Raw genomic sequence first — 25,514 nt, 5'->3', positions numbered from 1 at the left:
AATAATGTACAGGCGCACGCACGCACGCACACACACACACACACACACACGCACGCACGCGCGCGCGCACACACTTTCCCTAGGAAGTGGATATCCTCCTCTGCTTGTAAGGTCCTCTTTAGAAATAGTATTTGTATGTAGAAACATTATAACATTAAGCACAGACCAGAAGATGAGTATTGTCAACGGGAAATAGAAGTTAGAATAGAAACCTTCGCCTAAATAATGTCATCTTCTTGTAGCTCATTTTCTTTATTTTATTTTATCATAATTCAAGTGATTTGAATGTGTTTTCTTCCAACTACCACATTGTGGTGATATTTATTCATGAACCAGGTATAAAAAAATAAACTATCAAATTCTTACATGCGATTAAATTCTTCTGAGTATAGACTTTGTACTTCCTAAAAACCATGCTAGAACAATTCTGTATTACAATGATCAACTACAGAGTTTGCAGTGTGAAACAGATGTCATAGAAACAAACACAAATGGCAATATTTTTTCAACTTTAAAAATATAAGTTGAGTATACTTTTTTCTTTTTTTATCAAAAATCCTGAAATGCTAAAAGGCACAGTAAGAAATGGGCCTTACTAGCCTGAGAAATGCCAGCTTTCCAGTGGGCCACAGGGACCCTGCGGTTTCCCCATGCCTTTGCTCCACCTCCTGTGTTCTCTACCTTGAATGCCATACTCTGCACTGACTCTTGGTTGCCCTTGTGTGCCCACTAGTCTTGTTCACCTTTCTGGGCTCTGGTTTCATCTATCTCCTCCACAAACCTTCTTGGATTCTCTCACCTGGGCCGGGGGCCCTTTTGTTATGTGTCAGTAGCATCGTGTGTATCTCTCCTTATCATTATTTACCCATAAATTTCCCCCACCAGCTGGTAACCTCTTAATGATAGGTTTCAAATAGCTGGTTGATTGTTTATACATCCATAGATGAGCACATCCATAGATGAGAGGAAGCCAAGATATTGAACCAAATCGAGTCACTGAAAGAATGTTAAGATGAAAATTGGAGAGTAGAGTTAAATAAGAATGAAATTTAGTTGGGACCATAATCTGAGCCAATAAGGGAAGAATGGCACTGAATGCAGGAGTACAGGGAATGCCAAACTTAGTAAAATTAGAGATTGGAGATAAAGGTCTGAAAGCATAATCTGTACATTTCATCAGCAATAAAAACTAAATAGTGACCCGACCAAGGACTAATGGCCTTATCATGGAGGTTTGTCAGCTCTGATAAGGGCTCTGTTTACTTTAAACTGATACCGATGCTACTAAGGGCAGTGGTAAAAACTCTTAATTGATTTCTGGAATTTCTTAAAGGAGTTTTAAAGATTAAAGGAGTTTTAAAGATTATTTTACTGACATAAAATAAAATATGCAGCTCTTAATTGTACAATTTGATAGTTTTTATTATATATTTCAAATATTAAAAATTAATGAGTAATAATTTTTATACAATAAAATGCACTAATTTTAAATGTGTTTAGATTAATAGTTTGATAAATAGTCACCACAATCAAGATATAGGACATTTTTATTACCTCAAATAGTTAGTTCCCTTCCAGAACTGTAGTTACTCTCAGCCCAAAACAACCATTCAATTTACTTTCTAACACTATAGACTAATTTTATCAATCTAGAGTTTCATTTGAATGAAATCATAAAGTCATACATTTTTATGTCTGACTTCTTTCACTTTTCATAATGTCATATTTATCCTGTGTTCTATATATTAGGATGATACCTTAAATAGGTATTGCTTTGACTTATAGTAGACAAAGCTCAGGGCCCACCCAAAATGGGATGTCTAATTAGAGAACTTCAGCATAAAGCCAGAACCCCATGGACATCACTGCTGTATAAGAGGAAAATAAATCTAATCTTCTACCTCAAGTACTGCATGGGAAAATAGTGTCAGGGAAGAAAAAATTTTCTGTGGGAAACTGATCATTGCAGCCAGAGTTTATGCTACCCTTCAGGAGGAAAAAAAAAAAAACAAAAAAAACCCAAAAACATATCTTTTCTTGAGGCACTCAACCATCAATCAAAGCCTAAACGTAAAAGTTTCAAGAAATACAAGCTTAACAATTTCAAAGTACAAAATTCACAGGGAATTAAATCACCATAAGTAACAAACAGCAAAAGAAAGAGTGGGAGAGGGAGGAAGGGAGAAAGAAAGAAGATAGAAAGATAAGATCCAATTTATTTTATCGGTTATATCAAACTGGAACAGATATCTCCAATTGCATGTAACTGATTCCAAAAGACACAATATGAAAGTAGTACAACTCTGATACCAGGAAATCAGTAAATAAAACCTTAAGAGTATGAGATATATAAGGTAATGAGGTTTAACCTTGGTACCAAATCCAAATAATGATGAAAAAGATGATTTATAGAACCATTCTAGTCATAAAAATTATGCAAAAAGAAATCCTCAACAAAATATTAGCAAATCATCTCTAATAACATGTAAAAGAGATTATGGCCACATTGCGTTTTGCCAATAATGCAAGTATGGTTTAACATTTGAAAATCAGTTACTACTTGGATTTGACATTGTACTGGAAGACAGGGAGAATTACAAGAAGTACATTGGAAAGGAAGAAATAAAACTGTTACTATTCACAAATGATGGCATCGTCTATTTAGAAAACCTCGAATATACCTACAGATAAATTTTATTAGAAATAATATAAGATTTTAGTAAGTTTGCTGGATACATAATTAATATAAAATATAATATCTACTTGAATATGTCTAGAGAGAGAAAATATAATTTATAAGTGACCTTGGTAAAAGGCAAGACCTTGCCTAACAAAAGATAGGCAGACCTTCATGGAGGAGAATAAATTTTACTGAAATAGATTAAAGAAAGCTTATATAAAAGGACAAATAAAACTCACTCATGGATTAAAAGACTCAATAGCTTAATTGAGTCAACTTTCTCTAATTTATACATTCAATGTAACTCCAGCAAAAATAATTCTAAAGAATTTTAAAAGAGAATTTAGCAAGCTATTGCAAAAATATGTATGAAAGAAAAATGCTCCAGAACTAACCATGACATTTCACATGTCTTGAAAGAGAGATATTTGTTATTAAACTGCAGCAATTTAGACCCTGGAGCAAAAGAATGGAATGTTGGCCACACAGCCTAGAAACAGGCCCTCACATACATGAAAATTTGGTTTGTGACATCAATAGCACTCTAGATGAGCTGAGAAATGTTAGACTTCCCAATGAAGGAAAAATGCTGAAATTGCAATCCCCATCTCAATCTGTACCCAAAAGTTCATTCTAGGTGGATTGACTAATTAAATGCAAAAGCAAAACTATAAAATTTAGAAGACAGTGTAGAAGAGTATATTTATGACCTTAGTGTAAGAAATAGTTTCTTAAATGAAACACTTAAGAAATCTTGCAAAGCCATAAAGGATTGAGAAAATTGACTACATTAAAATTAAAAATTTTTGTTCATCAAAAGAATACCTTTACAAAAGCAAAAAGACAAACTAGAAGCTGGAAGAAAACGTTTGAGAAAGAAATAACAAAATGAATTATATAAAAAGTTCTATGAGCCAATAATAAAAGACCACATATAGGCAGCCATTGGCTTGAACAGTCATGTCGTAAGAGAGGAAAAGTCAGTGGCCAGTGAATATATGAAAAGATGCCCAACCATTTTAGCAATCAGGATGTGAAAATTAAAAATGAAATAAAATATTTCATACCTACTGAATTAATTTAAATTGGGTATTTTAAGTTTTGGTGAGGATGTGGTGTAAAAGAACCTCTTATTCTCTGCACATGGAAATATACATTGGTTCATTTGCTTTGAAAAAGTTTGGCATTATATAGTAAATTTACTCAATTATATTTCTTAGTAAACACTTAGTAAAAGTTAGGTACATGAGCTATAAGAACATGTATAATATTCTTATAATAGAAAAAATTGGATACAACTGACATCTTTGTCAACAATAGAATGGGTAAATATATTGTAGTATATTTATGTAGTGGAATAATATACAGAAATTGTTTCAGCAATTCATAACAAGTGGTGGAATCTAAGGAGCATACTAGTCACAGCAAAAGGCACAGAAGAATACAAACTATGATTTCATTTATATGAAGTTTAATTAAAATTATGTAAAAATAAATGACATTGTCTAGTTATACTAAAATACAATAAAACTAGAGAAAACTAAGAATGATAAAATTCAGCAGGATTACTCTGTAGGGCAAGCTACTGACATAGAATCAAAGAGGTAGTCACAGGGGACCATAATTAAGATGTGGTGGTACTGCTCCTTTTCTTGAACTAGGTTGTTAGTTCATTGGTGGTGGTTTTATCATTACTCATTAGATAGTCTATATGTTACATAAATACTCTTTGTGTCACCTCAGTATTTAGTGAAAAAATTAAAATCTGACTTGTAAAATTGCTTATATTTAGCAGTTATGTGAATAAAAAATGAATATGACATAGTTCTTCCTCTCCAAGGACTTATAAAAAGACTTAAGACCCTGTGTCTCAAACTTGCCCCAATTATGGGAATCTCATGGTACTTCTTTAATATTACAGATTTCTCCACCCAACCTCAGACTTACAGAATATGTACTGTGAAGGGTTGAGGGTTATGGGAGTTCGTGGGAAGGGGTTAGATGCAATCAAAGCTGGAATTGTCCAGTTTAAAGATGCCAGGAATACTGATGTAAAGACCTTTGAGTCCTGGTATTGCAGAGATTTTGTAAGAGGAAACAGCCCTAATGAGGAAAGGAGTAGAATTATTCTCCCTCAAAGGAAATTGTAAGGTTGAGATTATATTTATTATTAATCCATAGATAATTCATAGAAATACCATCGACGACATTTTTGTTGGTTTTACTTTTTTGTTTACTATAAAGTCTGCAATGAAAACTTCATTTTTGCTATCATCTGAGTCCGTTTTTATATGAACATGCCATATTTTCCAAAATTCAATTAATTACATAATTACAGAATTATTAAAATAATAACATGTACCACTTTGGTCACTGTAGTTCTCTTCTACAGATTAAAATGTAAGGAAATACAAATCCCTTAGTCTCTTCCCACAGTTCTACGGGCATCGGAATAAATACTTCATTGTTTCCTTGGCAAGTAAAATGAAACTCAAGGAAGTCTGCCAACTCGAAATTGCAGTGTGACACTTGAATTACAGAGGTCTACTTTGGTCTGTTGACTGTTTAGTTCTACATCTCAGTGGGATAAATAGGGATCACTGGTTCCCTCCTCATATAGAATATATTTATCAGGGACTTAAAGACAATGGCATTTGTGTTCTAGTAAGCGGGTAACATTTATTAAGAGGAATCGAATTGGGAATATTGAGTCATGGAAAAATATAGTTTACACTCCCAAGAAGCCTGCTATTTTGCTGTGGCAACAATAAATATATATGGTAAAGAATTTAAATCATTCTCGACAACCTGTAAAAAGGCCAGATAACCATAGCGTAAAAGAATCATCACAACTACAGACATACAAAGTAAAAGCATAAATTTGAGATTTGTGGTTTTAATTTTTATTTGCAAGATGGTTTTTATTGTTTTTGTTTTCTATAATCGAGAAACTGGGTCAATACTGGATGTGTTCAAGACCAGTTTATCTGCAGAGCAGAGTATATAGAAAGGAATAGTGGTCGGCAAGTCTTTGTAAAGGTAAATTGAACAATACTGTAGAAACTTTTAAAATCAGCTGAATTTCTAGACCTTTTTTTTTTTGCGCATTAAATAATAACTAGGAAAAAATTCTCTATAGGGCTCTCATATGTCTGCGGCATTCACCGCCCTTTGATTTGGACCATCTTTTTAAATGTTTGTATATAAATAGTCTTAGAAAATAGAAGTAGTGTTTCACTCTGGAGTAAGGGCAGTAATACTTACTGCCTATTTTAAAAGATGCAGTCTACCAAGCTCGGTTCCTCTCCTGTCTTGTCTGCTTGTGTGGGCATTATTTCTCCCTCTTCTCATTACCCTGTGGAAATTGTGGCTTGAGATGGCACAAGAGTCATGATAGATTGTATCAGCTAGTGGAAAGACCCATCCTGAGTTAGAGGAAGGTTCTGACCTTGTTCAGACAATACTTACAGAGAAATGCACCCAACACAGAGCATGAAAGGAAGGAATTTGCAATTGCCATGGTCAGAAGCAGGTAAATCCTTAGAACTTTGACTGGCTCACTGGCGAGATAATGGGGCAAGGCATATAATACTAGTCAAGGAGAAGCAGCAAGTTGTGCTGCAGTTCATCGTGCCAATTTTAGATTCATTCAGATAATAGAAGACCTCAGAGCTTTTTATAGTGGGTCTTTTTACAGTGGGTCTTGGTTGCTCTATGGGAATATTGGTCCTGTCAAAAAGATTTCTGTGAGATAGACAAACTCCTGTGGGAAACCATAGGTGAATATTTGGGTCCAAACTGGTTTATAATGTTGATGAAAATAACTCTCTGGAGAATGAGAAACTGCCCCAAATTCTTACGGTCAGCCTCACCACGTTGGAAAACTTCCCCATTTCCTTTGTTCAAACCAGATTTGTAAATAGACTCCAGATTGAGATGGACTCCATAACTGAGTCCTTGCCGTGGTGTCAAGACTATGGCTGATGAGTCAGACTCCCCCAAAATAAATAAGTTGCGTCAGAAATGATGACTCAACTTATATAGTGCTTTAGGTGGACGTTGGGAGTTGGTTAAAACATGAGTAACCACTGCACTGCTCAAAACTCAAAATGAATGTACCTTACTACTGGCACAGAACTGTTCTCTGCCTCCATGCCCCTTGATGCTTTTCTCTCTATCCCAACTTCAGCTGCTTTAAGGAGAAAGATGACTAGGGGTCGGGCTGAGATCTCTTTGTCCTCTGGAGAGACCAAATGCTATATGAACTCCTTAAGTATGCTGGAGAACTTTGGGAGGGAAGGCACCCAAACTTTATGGTTCTGTAGATACCGGCTCACAGATAACTACCTGACCCAATCCCATAGTGAGAAAGAGCGCCCCAGTTCAGCTTAGGTGATTTGGGCAGGGTTCACAGTGGGAAAGGAAGCTAAAATGGCCTTGCAGATGGGACCCTTTGTGCAGATGCAAGGTAATGCTGTTACGGCTTCCACTGTTAGATGTATAATGGAATCGATGTGTTACATACCTGTACTTCTTCCACTAGTGCTAATGGAGAGTCTCCCAGTCAGGGGCTGCCACATGTAGAGCAGTCATAGTAGGACATGTAGATCACTCTCCCTGTTTTCTCCCAGGTGGTCCAACAGAAACAATATAGCATCCCAGGAAGAGAAGGGAAATCACAGCTTATTTAAATATTTAATGGCTGCCGGAATACTCGGGCCATTTTCCCACACAACCACACTACGCGCCTGATGCAGCAACCAACAAACATCCAAACCAATCAATACAAACAAACAAAGGAAAGGGAGCAACTATTAACCTTCTACTAAGCTCTTATGGAAACTGAAACTGCCTGACCCACGAAGGCCCTGTGACTCTCTCACTTACTGTTCTCAGTTTGAGATGGGTCAACTTGAATACACTGACTCGTGAGCTTGGAAGGGCCCAACTGACTGTGCTTGTCAAATGGGAACGATAGATTTAAGAAAGCTGCCAGCTTGGCCAACAGCATCTTGGATTTACATGAACGAGTAGCAGCTTTCCATTTCAGGAAAACTTCATCTGCCACTCCACCTCCAGAAACAAGACCTCTAGCTCAGTGAGGCCTTTAGTTTGTAGAGGTTTCCTTAAATGCCTGCTTTTGGTTCAGTGATGGTTCAGCTGAGCTGTCTAATGCTGTCTACTGCTTCCCAACTTCAGCAGCAGCTCTCTACGCCCCCGAATGGGCATGGGCACTTTGCTCAATCAGCAGAACTCGAGGCCATTCTTGTGGCTCTGGCCAGTACTCCCTTACATGGACCTTGTTCTATTTTTACTTACTCTTGAGCTATTGTCAATGACCTAACTGTTTGGTCTGTTACTTGAAAAATTACAGACTAACAGATTAAAGTTTGGGATGGAAACTGTGGAAACAAATTGTGGCAATTAATCAAACTCTTTGAGCTGCTCATGTAGCTACCTTAGGAGTGATCATAAGAGGCCTTCATGTATTTAAATAGATCAGGTAGCCTCAGATGACTCTAGAGATTCCTTCCAAAGTGAGGCTTCTTTGATTACTAGGGGTTGCTTTCCTGAGAGAGCTGACATTATTTATATACATCCTATGGACAATGTTCTTAGCATCAGACTCATTTAATTAGATAAGATGGTATAAAATTTATCCCTGAATTTAGGTGATCTGAAGGGATTATGAAGTACAAATTGGTAGTTATGAAATAGTCACAGAGATGTGTAGCGTAGGGAATGTAGTCAATAATATTGTAATAACTAGGTGTCGTGCTGGGTGGGTACTAGACTAATTGAGGGGATCACTTTGTAAATTATATAAATGTCTAACCACTGTGCTGTACACTTGAAACTAATATAAAATAATATTGAATGGCAACTCTAATTGTACATTTTAATCAATCAATCAATCAATTAATTAATTAATTAATACCTCAGACCAAGTGGAAAGAAGCTTAAGGGGAAAGCTACGTGGGTTTTTTAAAGTAGACCTTGATGGTTTATGGGATTTGTTTAGCCAGTAGGGTCTGAAAGCCTGGGGAAAATAGTCTATCTCGGTACTGCAGTTTGAACTCATTCTGCTGCTTGGAATTCTTTTAATAGTACTCTTTATATGCTGAGATTGGCAGGATGGATTTGGTTCTAGCCACTCTTGATCGCATTGGTTAGTGTAGCCAAGAGAATATCATACTCACAGGAAAAGTCACCGGAAGCCAAGATGAAATAGAAAAGAGGGTGGATATTTTTTGCAGACAAGTCTCCCATGGGTCTCACTTTCGAATGCCTTATGAGCAGAGGTACTGGTGTCCTTTGTTTCAGATATTTTCAAAGATGTATGTATAGTGAGCAGCCTTGGAAAATCGAGATAGTGTCTCTCTTTAGGACAGGTGCCAGACTTGCTTACCACCCATTATAAAAACTCAAGGTTTCCTAAGATAAGAATTTTTAACATAAGATTTATGGTAAAACCGTCTGCTTTATTTTTAGACCATGTTCTGGCAGTGCCCTGGATTCGAACTTTGTTTGCAAGCCATTTCTTACTTTTAGAATCAAGACTTTCAAAACCATTAAGTCTTGGTCCTTTCTTTTTAACAGTCTTCTCAACGTATCTTTCTTTGGTTACATTTTACTAAAAGCAGCAAGAAGAAATCAGGCAACACCTTCAACATTTTGGTAGGAAATCTACTTAGCTAGATCACTCAATTCACTAAAGACATTTCCTACTTTCTCCTGGAGAAGGTGAGAGTGTTGTTAAGCTTTCTGCCACCGTATGACAAGGACCCCGCTTCCAGATTTCTGCTTACAGTCTGTTCAAGGCAATTTGGGCTTGCTTTAACGTACCCTGCAGAATCCTCCTGGCCTTCATTCACTTCGTTTCCAAAGCCACTTCCCCGGTTTTCTATATTTGTCATACCTGTTTTCTATTGCTGTATAACAAATTACCACCTAAAACTTAGCAATTTAAAATAAGTAATATTTATACATTACAGTATCTGTGGGTCAGTTCAGTTGGATGCTTCTGACTCAAGATCTCTCCCAATGCTATAAATAAGGTGTCAGCCAGAACTGCAGTCATCTAAATGCTCAACTGGGGAAAGATCTGCATCCAAGCTCACTCACAGCTGTTGGCAGGACACAGAAGATCCACTTCCAGCCTCCCTCATGTGGCTGTTGGCAGGCTTTAGGCCCTTGCTGGCTGTTGGCCAGAAATGTCAGTTCCTTTTGATGTGGGCTTTTTCCATAGGGCCACGCACAACATGGCAGCTTGTTTCTTAAGAGCAAGAGGACAAAAGAGGTGCAAGTCACATTGGTTTTTGTGAACTAATCTCAAGTAACATCCCATCACTTTTGTTATATTCTGGTTGTTAGAAGTGAGTTGTTAGGTCCAGCCCACTTTTGAGGGGAAGGGATCGTACAAAAACATGAGTCAAGGAAGAAGAGGTCACCAGGGGTCATTTTAGAGCCTGCCTATCATGGTGGGAAATAGAGTCCCTGCTTTTGAGGAGTATATTTTCTAAAAGGAAGGGGGGCAAAAAAAAAAAAGTAAAGAAGGCTTTAAAATGCTGTAAAATCAAGTGCTACTTTGTGAACTGTCTACCACCATTGTTAAAAATTTTTAAGAAGGGAGAGATGAATTTGAGCTGTTAGAAAAGGTTTTATAAGCAAATCTTAACTCTCTCTGCTGAGAATTTTTAGGAAGAATAATTCGTCAGCATTATTACCAACGACCTGAGGAGCCAAGCACCCAAAGGCAGGGATCAAGAAAGCCTTCATTACTGTATCAGTAACCTAGATACAGATTTTTAGATGTTTCTTGATTTGGTGACTAGACAGTAAGAATGGACCGAAATATTAGAAAGTATTCTGAGGACAAAGATTGGCGAGAAAAATTCAAATGATTTGATAAATGAGAGGAGAAATGGGCCAGGCATGTTGGGTGTTTTACATATTTTATTTCTTTGGATCCTCTCAGTGTCCTTTGAGATGGAGATCTTTTGCACCATTTTATAGAAGAAGTGAGCACAGAAAATACAAGATAAATGACTTGCCCACTATCATGCAACCATGACATTGTTTTTTTCTGTTTGGGGGCCCCAGTTTCTCCAACTCCAAGGCCCATGCTCTTTTTTTGTGACATTGGATTGGAGAAACCAGGGATGGGGACAATAACCAGAGTCATGAAGCCATCTAGTCATTTAGCATATTCTAGGCACTGTGATGAATGCTTGGACTATATCACGACTGGAAATTCTCCCACCAAGCTTGTGAAGAAGGTGCTGTTATTCCCATTTTATAGATGAGCAGATGATGGTAAAAGAGACGAAGTGGCCTAACATTACAAAACTAGGACACACAGACGTCAACTGACAGCAAACAGAAAAAGAGGCCTTTGCAAAGAAGGGGCCACTTTGCTGGAAGCCATCTGGATGGTTGGCGCAGACTTGGGAATTTTAAACATTAAAGTGTTAGAGGTCTTTCTTCTCCAGAGAAAAAGCAACTGTCTTCTATTCTTTCACAGAACTGAGTCTGAAAATATACATAACCAAATTCAAATCCAGTAAACAAATTCCAACAAAAACTGCGTAATTAAGGCTATTTTTATGATTACCACCATTTAGTTTCCTTGAATTTACCAGAGCAAACATTGCTACAGCAAAAATTACTGCTAATGGTTGAACTTAACAACAAGAGAAAATCCCCAAAAGGGTCATTTAGGCCCCAGCTGCAGCTGTGCTTCACTATATTTCTTACTTGAAAGCTGAGAATTAACAGGAAAATCAGGCTCTGCTGTGCTATGCAGATGTGGCTAAAACTGTATTAATTTATTCAGCAAACATTTCTTTAGTGCCTACTATACGCCAAGCAATGTGCTGGCCACACTGGGATTCCAGGAATAAATCACACCTGGCACTCTCAAGGAATTTACAGTTGAAAGAAGTTCGTGGGAGAAAACAGGTATAAAACAGGAAAGTTTTATGAGTGATATGAGACACATAGCAGAAATGTAAAGGAGTGGATTAGAAGAATCTTAAGGCAGCAGCCTCATAGGATGCGCTATGTAGATAGGTATTTATTTTTAGATCACTGGGGTCAGAGAGGACCCAGTTAAGTGAGGACAGAGGCCTAGAAGTTTCCTTGCTCTTGGGTAGAAGCTGGTGATAGAAGAAGAAGACCAAGTTTAGGGAAAGGAAAAGTTTTACTTCAAAATTGATCAATTTCCTTATAAAAGATTCAAGTGGCAAGGTCTTCTAGTATGTTAATACTGACCAGAACAAAACTTATTAGCAACTGCGTGGTTGCCAGATGGATTTGGAGCAGCTTCAGCATGTCGCTGATGTAGCTTCATTCCACCAGCAGCAGCCGTTGCTTAATTTGAGCACCTACCGTGTGCCAGACTTGTGCTAAACACTTAACAGGCACCATTTAATTTAACTTTGTGACAACCTGGCTATCACAGAGGCAGGATTTGAACCCAGGCCTATGCGACTTCAAAACCAAGATTCTTTAATCAGTCTCCACTTAACCAAATCACCACCAGCATAATAGATATCGTTCATTCATTCTGTAAAACCTAGACTGAGATCTACAGCTCTCCCTAGTGTTCAAGGGTCTAGTATGTCTACACACTTCCACTCCCGCCAGTCAAAAGTTATATATGTTTACAAAGAGGCAGAACGGGTCAGCTGTACTTATTACTGTAATTATGTATTTTAATAAAATATTAAATGCTCTGATGGAATGAGTATAAAGGAAGTCATGTCTATGAAAATGAGATAAAATCCTTAGGGAAGATTCAGTAAAAGGCTGGTAGTCAGGAAAATTTGATGTGAGATGGAAATGTAAAAGAGACAAACCATAAAAACCTAGAGGAATTTTGTGCTCATTTTGCCTTGCAAGACTTTTTCATACACTTTATCACACTTCAGTAAGGCTACAGATTGTATGCTATAGTTCTGGTTTATTTAAGAAAGAGTGCATGAAACATCAGTTAGCAGACCGATAGGCTGCTAAATACTTCTATGCTAAATACTTCCTTTTAAATACTTCTATGCACTCGCCCAGGGTGAGCATATAACGAGAGAAGAGGATAAGAACTTTGGGGCTAACTAGAGATACTCATTGAAATCTTCAAAGTGAATTGAATGATAACGTTCAAAGATGTGGAAGGGGAATCTCAACACAACAAGATTATGCACTTAGGGTTTTGGTTGGAGAAATATGAAAGGAATGTATTTTTTTTAACATTTTATTTTTTTATTTTTCCCCTCCTCCCTCCCCCCTTCCTTCTGGTAAAGGAATGTATTTTTATGTTTTTGTTTGTTTGTTTTTTTGCAAAGCTTTAGTTCCTGTAGAATGCAGCATAGCATCAGAGAGAGAGTGTGGGCTTTGGAATATGTTGGATGTAGCTTCAAGAACATAACTAATTGACCTTGGGTAAAGTCTCTCAGTCTCAGTTTTCTCAAATTAAGATGGTATAGTAATATTTTTGTCATACAGATTTAAAGAAATGTTCAGTGTTGGGCATACAGGAAGTTATAAAATAATTGCTATTCTTTTTTTTTTTTTGCCTTTTTTGGAGGGGCTATTCAAAGTATAAGATATTAATCAAGGAGGAAGACAAGGAGATAAAAAAGAACATTTACTATCTCTGTCAGTGCTTACACTAAGAGCTATTCTTGCCTCATTTAAAGTGGATTTGCAGGTTGTGGCAAAGAACTTTACTTGAAATATATTGAATCTGGCCAGAAATAAAGAGAAGGAGCTGGATACCAAAGGAAATACTTCGCTGTAGTAATTGCTTTTTTGTACATTGTCTGTCTTCCACTGTAAACATCAGATTCGATCCAGTCTAATTTTGAGGTTTATAAAATTCTGCTAACATATGATTCCATGTAATTTATTTTACTTGCAGATTAACTGTAAAAGTGATGTCCATTTTCCATAAAGATAAAAGAATCAGAAGAACACATTATTCTTAGTCTACCAGATGTAACTTTGTCATTTCTAGATGTTTATGAGGTTACATAGTAAATGCATTCTTTATTCTATAGCCTATTCAGGGTAGGAATGATAAATGATCAATGAGAGAGAATGGCAACATAAAGTTTTGTCCTCAGGATGCTTATAAGACTAATTAGAAGGAAAAAACAGTAAATAAAAAGATAAAATGAAAAATAAGAGGAATTTTAGCAGAATTACAGGTAATTTGGATATTGAGAAAGAAAGGAGACCGACGAAGTCAAAAAATAAAATCAAGAGGAAGAAATCTTAATAACTTACATTTTTGAAGATAATTTTAATAACTAAAATGGATGACAAAGCCACAACTGTACTTAGAGGTAAGAATTGCATATGTCGTGTATACCCTAATCCTGTTATTTAGTATAAAGAATGTTATAAGATAAACATGACAAAATGCTGCCCCCTTAACAAATGACTTTGCAGTGCATTTTCTTGATATTACTGGAAACCTCCTTAGGAGGTTATAGATATTACCAATTGAATGCAGTTGGCATTCTTGGCTTTATTCTTTTAAAAATTTTTTGGTGAGTTCCTGTTATATGTCAGGCCCCCTCCTGGGCACATATTTATATTCCTTGCCTTACACATAGTAAAGTAGAAACTGTTTTCAAGCTGGCAAAAGGAAATTGAATTGTCCATTTCAATTCTTAACGTTTAGAATGTGCCAGCTTGCTGCTGGACTTTAAATTTAGCTTAAGATTTTATTAAGTCATTCATGGTATTCATCAAATTGATGATATAGAAGTAAATTTTATATACCTGGTTTAGGCTTTTGTAATAAAGATGTGGCTGTGCTGCTAGTTGTAATTATAGGGTTAAAACCAAGCACATAGTTTTATATCTTTAAATCAAAACTTTCACCAAGGTATATTGAGATTGTGTATTTACCAGCTTTGCTACTTTCCTAATGATTAATATCACTGAGATTTACAAAGTACCTATTACCAAATCTGGAATTAGAGTTATTTTAAGTTTTGTAGGATCTAATTCTACCAACAAATGAAAGCTATCTAGAACCAAGCAGCCCCCATTCTTCAGCTACCTTCCCCAACCACTGCCAAAGACACTTGGAATGATATTTATAGTTCAGACATTTTCCAGACTCATTGCTAAAGAGTCCTAGACCGCCAGGTACTGTGGAGCTATATAGGATCAAGATGGAGGCCATCAAATTCTTTCCCTTTCGATCAAAGTATCTTTGATTTTATTTGGAAAAAATAAAATTCTAACTAACATTTAACCCGTTTTGAAAAATCGCTGCTCTGTATAAAATATCCTGAGCTTACTTCTGTACACACAGTCAAGGTCTTCGTGATAATAGCCTCCTTGTGGGGAAGCAGAGTCTGAAGGATGCCAAGGCAGTTTGTTCATCATGGTCATTGGTCCTCAGATTCCTTACTAGAAATTGTGTCTACCTCTGGGCTCTACAATTTAAGAGAAATGTAGAGTATTTGGAGAGAATCAGAGTCCAGGTACAAAGATTGTTACAGAGAATGAAACCTACAAGGAGACTGTAGATGTTTTACTTGAAAAAGAGAAGTCAGAATTGCAATTTAATAATGGTCTTCCAGACATTAGGAATTATTACATTGAGGTTAATGACCATATTTCTTCATGTGCAAACATAGTAAAAGAAATAGTTTCAGCCTTAGCAAAAAGAACATAGTCCAGAACCAAAAGAAAAAGCAGCAGTCAGATGCTAAGCCTTTTAAATCAAAGGAATAGATCACTCAGTACACTGTTTATGAAAGTTTTTTAAAGGCAATATGAATTCCTATCTGTTTTATGTATTAGATATAACTACCTGAAGGGACAAAGATGAATTAAATGAGTCAGTGATTTATCTTTAAAATATATCATAAAGTATAGATCTCAAACAGTTATTTTGAAATAGTGTCTCGTAGCCTGATGTTGCCAGGAGAAGAGCTGTTTTCTAATAATGTTAAAGAAGTTAGTGGTGAGGAGGAACATTTATTCCAGGGGTCATGAACTAAGATACAGGGGCCTGCGAGCATGATGAAGGAGTAAAGCTAACAGCATAGAACAGTATGGAGTTACAGAAGTTGTGGTGTATTGAAAAGTGTGTGACCCATGTAAAAGGGGCAACCATTGCTGACTGCGGCCAAATGTCATCATGCTACAATGCCAGATCTTCAAGAAAAACTGGAAATCTAGAATCTTATGTGAATTTTTTTTTTTGAAAAATTTTTTTTAATGTTGACAAAATACTAAGATTTATCAAAGTACTCTGCAGGCAAGGCAAGACAGCTGTGCAGGCTATAAATTAGAAACCTTTGGATTATCCTTTAGGTCACTAGTTAACTACCACATTAGTTAAACGAAACAGAACTGATTGAACTCTAAAAGCTTAGGTGAATAATCTACTAAACTTTTGTAAGGCTTAATTAAGGTCCCTTCCAACCCTGTGAATCTTTTGATCTCCCCTTCCTTTCTGCTCCCAGTATTGGGTGACTTATTCACACAGGTGATAATTTAAGGGAATTATTTTCCTTAGCAACATAATTTTATTTAATGAAGCCATCAAATACTTAGATTGAAAACAACTTTTGTTGCTATACTAAAGATGCTACTGATGCTATTAGATTTTTAGAAATGCACTTACACATGGCATAGACATGTCACTTTGGATCTTTAAACTAACATGTGTTTATAACATTGGCTGCATGAGGCATGCTTGAATTAAAAGCCTACTTACACTTTTACCATTTGGTGACATGTTTTATTTCTCTTTTATAAAATATTTTCAAATAACCTACCTCCATCTGAGGCAAGGAGAGCCGGATTTCTGAAATCCCCTTCCTTTCAGACAGGAGAATATGCCACAGATGAAGAGGAAGATGAGGTAGGACCTGTCCTTCCTGGCAGTGACATGGCCATCGAAGTCTTTGAGCTGCCTGAGAACGAAGACATGTTTTCCCCATCAGACCTAGACACAAGCAAGCTCAGTCACAAGTTCAAAGAGGTAAGCTGCTGATCTGAAAAAATAGTTTTCTATATCCGCCCATTTTATTATTAAGCACATGTTTTTGTTTGAAAAATGTTTTCGGAATGATCAGTTTTCAAAATAGAGCCTTTAAATAACGGATTGACTTAAATTTCCTTGAATTTCAAGGTAATATTTAAGTGGATCTCATTCCATAACCTTTAATTTAAATGCTTGTTGTCTTCGTGACAGCTTACAACTTGTCTATTCCATAATTTCAGGCTATAGCTTAAGTGTGCAGTTTTCATGACAAGTTCAGATTATAATTTTTTAGTTTTATAGAAATTTTGGGACCTGGTTGATAAGCTTTCCTCTAAGGCATTGATTTCTAAGAGTTTTTTTTTTTTTTTTCTTTTTCTACAATAGACAAGGTCCCAACAGGAATCAGTGACATACCCAGATGGTTTAAGTGAAGAAAGTTTAGAGAAGGAACTTTGTACAGAGTTCATAGAACTACCTAGGGATGGTCAAGTGCTCAGGGACTGGATAACAGGAAGCTGTTACCATCTTTTGGCTTAATAGTTAAGAGGGAAAGAGACTGCCTGTTCTGAAGGAGGGCCGTTCTATATCCACAGCTTTACTAGATGCAGCCACTGCTAAAAACTACATTCTGGGGACAAGGGTGATAGATACCTGGCCCCTTTTTTCATCTTGCTGACGCCTCCCATTAGCCACACCTAGGCAGGGGCGTCTGTGAGATGCAGTCTTGAAATCCAAAGAGGTCAGTACTCCTGAGGCAGAAGCTGTCAGAAAAAGCCAAGAATGGATTTTTAGGCAAATGCACGTGACTACACAAACAACTACTCGGAACTCCAACGTGTAAAACAGAAACAGGGATAAACGGGTCCCCAGGCAGTTTATTCTTCATTGTTTCAGGAAACATCCTCCATGGTTGAAGGATTACTTACAGCCTCCCCACAATACCTCTGAAGCACTGAGGCTTTGGTTTCAAGTCCGTTAGGGACTTGGAAAAACACATTGTTCTAGACATGAAAAACAAGGTTGATAATTGCAGATTTATAGTTTCTAATTTTGTTTATAATTTCTATTTATGATCTCCAATTTTGATTTCTCATAAGTAAGTCTATTTTATGTTCTGATTTTATGTCTAAATGTGCCTGATATAATGACTTACCTTTTTAATTCCTGATGATAAATTTATATTTGTGAGACCAATATCAAAGCGAATGTACTTTTTAAGTTTTTATTAAAAAAAAAAAAACAACTTAAGCTCATTATAAATTTTGGAAAATACAGATTTGTATAAATACCAAAGCACTCATAATCCCAGTATTGTGGTATTTGGGATTATACAACGTCTATTGTGTTAAATTCCTACTCTTTATACTTGAATTTGTATAATTAGGATTTCCTCATGTCATCAACTGTTCCTCCAAAAGTAATGCTTCTTCACTGTTTCCTTTTATGGATATTTTATGACTTAACTTCTTAATTCCTTGTTTTAGAACATTTTCTTCATTTCCAGATCTTTTAAAAATTATTATTACAAGTAATACTGCAATAAATATCTGCGTACTTATATTTAGGATAATTTCTCACGCTGGAATTATTGTCAAAGAATATGAATATTTGGGGGACTTATGGTATTAAATATCAAGTGGCCACCAGAATGGCTTTTCTTGTTGATACAGACATTTATTTGTGTATTGAGAATATCTGTTCCTCTTTCAGCTATAATTATTAGGTTGAACCATTTCCATTTATATAATTCACAGAGTTCTTGAGGCAAAATGCATGGGTTTTTTAGATGATCTATGACTGTTCCCAGTTCAAAATTAGATGTGAATGTCTCAGTGACAATGAAGTATAATATTGTGTAATGATCAGAGAACTCAGAATTCTCCTTACAGTAGGGGTAGCGACGGCTACCTTAGGACTATTTCTTATAAAGGCTTTCTAAATTAACTGATATCTTTAAACCAAAGAGCACTACAGAAAAAGAAAGTTCTTCTGTAGGAAGTGGCTGAGTGGAAGGAAGAGGTATAATCTAGGTACCTGTTTCTCCATGGATCCATTGTGGTCCAATAATACAGATTATCAAGAAGAGTGAATGGACTTTGTTCTTGAAGAAATCTTCTGTGAATGTTGTAACTCTCAATCCAGCTTTGAGGCAGTGAAGTCAAGGTATTATACCCTGACAAAAGCCTGTAGTGTAGCTCTTCCATGTTGTCAGATGAGTGACTGTGGCCCCTACTCTTTGGAAGATAATTGAATCGGAAGTAGGGTCCACATTCTTTTATGGAAGCTAAAGAGCCTAAAAAGCAGAAATAGTATATGGTAGGTTACATCCTTCATTTTCTGAATTGAGCCAAGGACTCAATGCTTCATAAATATTGTTTCAAATGGACAACTGTGTGATTCAGACCAGGGATCAGCCAACTGTAACCCACTGGCCAGATCTAGCCCACTGCCTTTTTTTTTGTGTGTGGTAATTAAAGTATTACTCAAACATAGCCACGGACATCTATTTACTATTTGTGGCTGCTTTCATGCTGTAACAGCAAAGTTGAGTAGATGTACAGAGACCATATGGCCTGCAAATTCTAAATTATTTGCTATCTGGCCTTTTACAGAAAATGGCTGCTGACCTTTGTGTAGTTCACTGCATGATCTGGACCCATTTGGTATAACATGGCCAATTTATTTTTAGCCTGAGTAACCAAATCTGTAGTTTTCTTTTAATTTTGGTTTTCAAGAACAGACAAATATCACATCATTTCGTTGATTTTCTTTTGTTTTATATTTAACATATATTCAGAGGATTGCCACCGAATATAACCTGTGTGGCATCCTTACAAAGCATCTGTATCTTGTACAGTACCACTCTCATGGTTTTAAATGTATGTGATTAACGTAGTACCCAAATACTGTATAGCGCTAGATAGTTTTCATAAGATCATGCACAAAATGTGAGGTGGAGTGGAATATTCATGTTGTGTTGGAGTCTGTACAAAGTCTAATATTACAGAAGGTTCTCTTAATTACATTATTTCAAGCAAAAGTACATGTTGTACTATTAGGGTACAGCACTTCAGACTGACATCTCAATGAGTCCTACTTTTGACCTGTTACATGCCTTCCTCGTAGACTCCACACTCCTCTGTTTTTGCTCACTGTTATATCCTCAGTCTTTACGCAGTCCTCGACATAGAGTCACTGGCTAAGTATTTGGTGAATGAATGTTATCGAGCATATACTGGAATTTGTTGTATAATACAAGATAAGTATCTTAATTTAATTTTTCCAAATAGTTGACAAAATGGCTAACACTTTTATTAAATGCTCCTTTACTAATTTCCCCCTGGTTGGAGGGCCAGCATTATTAGCTACAGAATCGGTGTGCTTACACTCTGGATTGCTTTTGGTCTTCATATTCTGTTCCATTTTCTCATTCTTTGCAGAAATACTATTAGAATATATATTAAACATTGATGGAATAAATCAGATCTATCTATCAGATCTTCAGAAATTCCTTTACTTTTAAACTTATTCAAGAAAACATTTGAATCACTTTATTAATTTCCTTGAAAGAACTTCTTTGTAATTTTTATTGTAATTACATTGAGCTAATTAACTTGTAGAAATGTAGCAAGTTTTATCACATTCTTTTAATCAAAACTTATGAAATATATATGTTTAATTCATCTTTTTTTCTGACTTCTAAATTTTATAGTCCCCTCTATTAGTTACATAAGCACCCACCTGTAAGTAACAGAAATCTTGACTAGAGTAGATTAATCAAAAGCTGCCACAAAGGTTACGTTAGCTTTGATTTAAGTTAAGAAGAGTTCTTTATTTTTCTATTTTCAGAAATGACTTTAATAAGAGAGCCTTAATGACTTGCATAAGGTAGAAATTACTGTTCCCTGAAAATTTGTTATTACTCAGCTATAAAACCATCTGTGCCTTTGTGGAGGAAGATTTTTAATACCTTTTATAACATATTATTCTATTCAAGTTTTCAAGTTTTTCTTGGGCCAATTTTGATATTTTTGCATTTCTCAAGAATTCATATATTTCCTCTAGGCATTCATATTTATTAATTTATATTTCTATAATATAATTTTTAAATACTGAAATCTTTCATATCTATAATTAGTACCCTTTTTATGCTTTCATTTCTTTTAATATTTTTATTTTAGTTGTTTTTCTAGAATTTTGTCTGTAATATTTTTATATTCCTATTTTTTAACTAAAAATACTTATTATTTCCTACCAATATCTTTATTTTTCATCCTTTCTTCTTTATTCATATTAATCAGTTGTGCATATGATATTTATTTTTGATAACTCTTGCATTCTATAAGTATATTTAAAGTTTTGAATATTGCTTTAGCTAAACGTCACTTTTTTTATATATTTATAATGCCATTGTCACTTAGATCTATTTTCTCTTTAACAGGATGAGGGATTTCCTCTTTAACCCAAAAATTATTTAGTGGTATATTTTACTTTCTAGACATAGGGAACTTGATTTTGCTATCTTTTGGTTGTTGGGTTCTGATTTTTATTGCACTGTGGTCAGAAAAGATATTTCATGTGATAGCTGTTTAGAATTTTTGAGACTTCTTTTGCAGCTTAATTCATAAACGGTCTTGTTTAAGTATTCTTCATGTATGCAGAAAGCACACATATGCTGTGTTCAGGTATGAAATTTATATGTGTTTTACATTTATATAAATAAGACTAATAATACAAACACATTTCTCAATAAACATGGCTTAGGTTTTATCTTATCTTCTAATTCTGAAAAGCGTATGTTAAAATCACAAGCTACAGTTTTTTCCCTGTAATTCTAACAGTTGTAGTTTTATATGTTTTAAATCTTTGTTATTAGCCGCATATATATTCAGGATTGTTACAACTTCTTGATTCATTGTGACATCTCTCTTGTCTCTTATGATGTATTTACTCCAATCTCTATTTTGTCTGATAGTAAAAATTCAACACTGCCTTTCTTTTGCTTCATATTTGCTTCACAGCATCTAATTTTTCTCTTTTTTTCTTAGCTATTCCATATCCTTTCGTTCAAATGTGTTCCCTTGAGTCAACCTTTCCCTAAATCTTACATTTATAGTACCCTGGGAGTCTTTGCTAGTTAATTGGTGAGTTTAACGCATTTACGTCTACTGACTTATTTTATATTTTACAATTTCCATGCCACCTTCTTGTTTCTTCTGCATCTTTTCACCTACTTATCGTTAGATACATCTAATTTTCATCAGTTGCTTAAAAGTCGTGTTATATTCTGTTTTTTCTTAGAAATTACCCTTGAGTAACTCTGACTCTGCCTTAAGTTATTTTCACCTAGCGATATACAAAACAGATATATATAGCTATGTTTTTACCATTTCACAAAATAATAGCTATAGCATACTCTCACCTGTCTCTCCTCCTCTCTCCAGTTTTTTTGTATTTCAGGAGTTTTAATTAAATATATTTATAAGCATGCCTTTTACAAAATAATTAGTTCCTACTCACCTATAATTCTTTCTAACTCTGGATCAGGGCTGCCCTGATGTTAATTCACCATCATTCTGGTGCTGCTGCTTTATCATAGTGCACCGAAGTGTAAATTAGTGGCCAAGATATCCAAACCTCAGGGCAATGGAGTAGATTGCTCCCTGACTTACCACAGATGTAGGCTTACCCTGGCCCCGTATGGAAGATCGAAGATTAATTAGATTGCCAACTCCCATTCCTGGTTGCTGATGTTTTCCTGCTTCAGATCTTCATTCCGCCACCCCCTCAACCCCCGCCCTGCCCCAGATATTTAGAAACATCTGTGTTCTGTCTCTTGAAAGTTTTTCAGGTTTTTAAAAAGTATTCTCCGTTTCTGTAATTTTCAAAATTAAGAACGAAACAATACCATTTAAATGTTTCACATAGAAGTTTTCGATGCAATTTTATTTTCTAAGACAAGATTTTTGTTACAATTCATCACATTTTTTAAAACGTGTTTTCGTTTAGCTTTGTAATAATATGTACAACATGGAGTTATATTCTCGGTGTACTCAGTTTCACCTATTATTCCCTTTACACCAGAATTTCCTAATTAATTCTTAAGTTCTGGATCTTTCCTTATTTCTGAGTGTCCCACAGAGTAATTTATTAAGTGCTCGTGGAGGATATAGTTTTTATGAATTTCTCGACCTGAGAATGGGATGCTCTGTTTATCATCACTGGAATGATAATTAGCTGGGATGATAATTAGTTGGGAATCAAAATAATTATTTTGATTCCCAACCTTTTTTTTCCTGAAAATGTACTAAAGCAAGCTTCATTGTTTCAGGCTAAAATTACATATTTTAAAGGAGAAGTCTAATGCTGGCCAGGCATTTGAATGCTTGTATTATTTTAGCCTTGTATTTTCTGTTTTTTTGTCTGAGATTGTTCTCAAATATTTGCTCATATCAGAGACTCCATTTTTTATACCATTAAATATGCTTTTAACTTCAAATTCATTTATGACCTTTAGCACCTCTAATGTGACTTAATTCTCTTATTAAATTTTTAATTTCCTTACTTTCCATCCAATCCTTATGCTTTTTCACTTTCTCTTCATCCTGGTATTTCATAAGGTTACTTTAAGATTTCTTTTTACTTACAGATTACATCATTTTTACAGGTTAACTTATTTGAGTTTTCAAGTTGATATTCTTTTTACCTTGATCTAAAGGTATCAGATGCCTTTTCCATTTTTACTTATCTTGAAATGAGACAAAAATCTTTGGTATTCGATGTTAGTCTGTAATTATCCACTTTCGTGATTATGAATACCATTTCCAGACCCACATCAGAAGGACATATCTATGTGCCCCTGGTTGCTGTTTTCTGGCAGACCATAATCTAGTGCAATTCTCTGTACTAAGGTGAAAGATTTCCAAATCTTACCACTCAGTTCTCTAGTTAAAGGAAAAAAAAAAAAAAAGATTATTCCCTGCTATCTATCAAAGCACTTACTATGACCACCCCTGACTATGTTGCTCTATTTTGGGGTCTGCAGCTAAAAATATGCAACGTGGCATTATCAATCAGCCATCTCCCTCCATTCTTATTCTGTTCTAGTAGTTGCTTTCTGTATGACTATGGAGTACTGAGAGAGTAAGAGAAGCTGGTTTGAGGACAGTCCCTGGGAAAGACAGTACAGGTTGGCCGACTTTCTCACACCGGGCAGACTCTTGCTGTCAGCCAACTGGTGAGGTGGCACCAAGCATCCCCCTCTTTCAGGAGTGAAGCGTGGAAAGGTTTTTCTTAATCCAACTTCATGACTCTTTCATGTTCTAATAACAATTGTTTGAAGTTTTAGTGTCCATTTGGTTGTGAGTTTTTCTTATTTCAATGTGATTTCACTGGAAGTTTTGTGGGAAGTAGGAAGAGGCTAAATCAGAAACTGCTGACTAGGTGCCATTTAAACTGTCCACTGTTTCCTGTTCACTCCTCCTTAGGAGTCGTGGGTATTAGCACCCTGTAAAAACAGTTCTATATTTGTCTCGAGGAAAAAATGGAGTATAAAAATGGCATTATTTTACTTACTTAAATGATAGAGAATCTACAAAAAATAATCTAAAAAAAGATATAAATGCGTTAAGATAATAAAGTTTATGGCATTTTCCATTAACATGTAGAGAAGCTATAAAATATTGCCTACTTAGCAGTAAACAGATATTTATTTTAAAAGGAACTGTAATTACAGGCTGTCACCTGCATCCGGCACCTTCATCATTAATCACCAGTTGATGAGTACCTACTTAGAGGGTGACCTTGTTGGAGTACCTCGCCCTATGCCACATATGCGGCAATTAGTGGTGTCATTCAGATTAGATTATGATATTCAATCAGCTGGTTTCAGCTAATTTTGCATAAGTTATTCCCTGGGGGGAAAAACCCACTTTTGTTAATATAAAGATATGTACCGTATATAAAGCTTTCAGCAGAAATTAAAAAGAACGATGGCATTACTTCATTTTAACAGCACCAAAGTGTAGGCAAAAACAGCTCTGCTTCCTTCTTTTGTGGAGCTTATGCTGTTTTAGGCGTGACAGACTTCAAATAATCACAAAAGTAGTTGTAAAAATTCTGATTCCAATGCTGAAATCACTTTATAAAGTTCTATGCAAATATCAGCAATCATGTAAGGGCAGACAATGTTGCTCTTATCTGATTGTAAAATCTCTACTACTCGAGCTCTTAAAATCGTTCCTGCAAAGGTCATATTTTTCACTTTTTAAACAAAAATGTTTTTCCATGCTTGCACAGGATAAGTGAAGAGAGTGTAAAAGTTCAATCTTACTATTTATTTTCTGTATAAGGATGTTTCTATTTCTAGTGCAGTTACATTTGGATTATATTGAGTCAGTGATACGAGCACATGTTCTATATTCATCTTTTTGAAAGTAATAAATAGAAAATATTCTCAGCAGGTTCACCTGCAGAATGTTATGTGAGAGCTACTATTCTCTGTAGGAATGCGTATGTTTATTTGTACTGTAGTCCTGGGGCGGATCTCCATGGCATTTATGTTAACGATGACAGAAGAGATGAAAAAAATCAGTCTTCTAAGTTGAACACAGTGACCTGCGATTTTATTTATATCCTTCCATCCAAATTTTTTTCTCCAGTCCTAGATTCTCTGAAGCCCCAAAGTTCCAACAGGTATTTCAGGCTCTGTTTCCCTTAACTAGTCTTGTTGACCTGCTCTCCCCGTAGTCACTCAGCATGACCAGTCTTGGGGTGATGTGCGAACTGTTGCACCTGAACTTTGGAAAGGTTATTGAACAT

The 25,514-nt window shown here is 35.7% G+C and overlaps 1 protein-coding gene across 1 annotated transcript in view; it reads left to right on the top strand.

Annotated features, from left to right (window-relative positions):
• Positions 1–25,514, top strand: part of PPP1R9A (protein phosphatase 1 regulatory subunit 9A) — a 274,958-nt gene that overhangs the window by 190,084 nt on the left and 59,360 nt on the right. The window contains exon 9 of the mRNA XM_023533105.1: positions 16,536–16,691. Within this exon, the coding sequence (XP_023388873.1) occupies positions 16,536–16,691 (156 nt within the window). The remainder of the gene's footprint in view (positions 1–16,535; positions 16,692–25,514) is intronic.

Source organism: Pteropus vampyrus, unplaced genomic scaffold, assembly GCF_000151845.1.
Source record: "Pteropus vampyrus isolate Shadow unplaced genomic scaffold, Pvam_2.0 Scaffold4, whole genome shotgun sequence".
NCBI lineage: Eukaryota > Metazoa > Chordata > Mammalia > Chiroptera > Pteropodidae > Pteropus > Pteropus vampyrus.
Note: the sequence above shows the minus strand (reverse complement) of the source record. Positions and strands in the feature narration are given on the sequence as shown.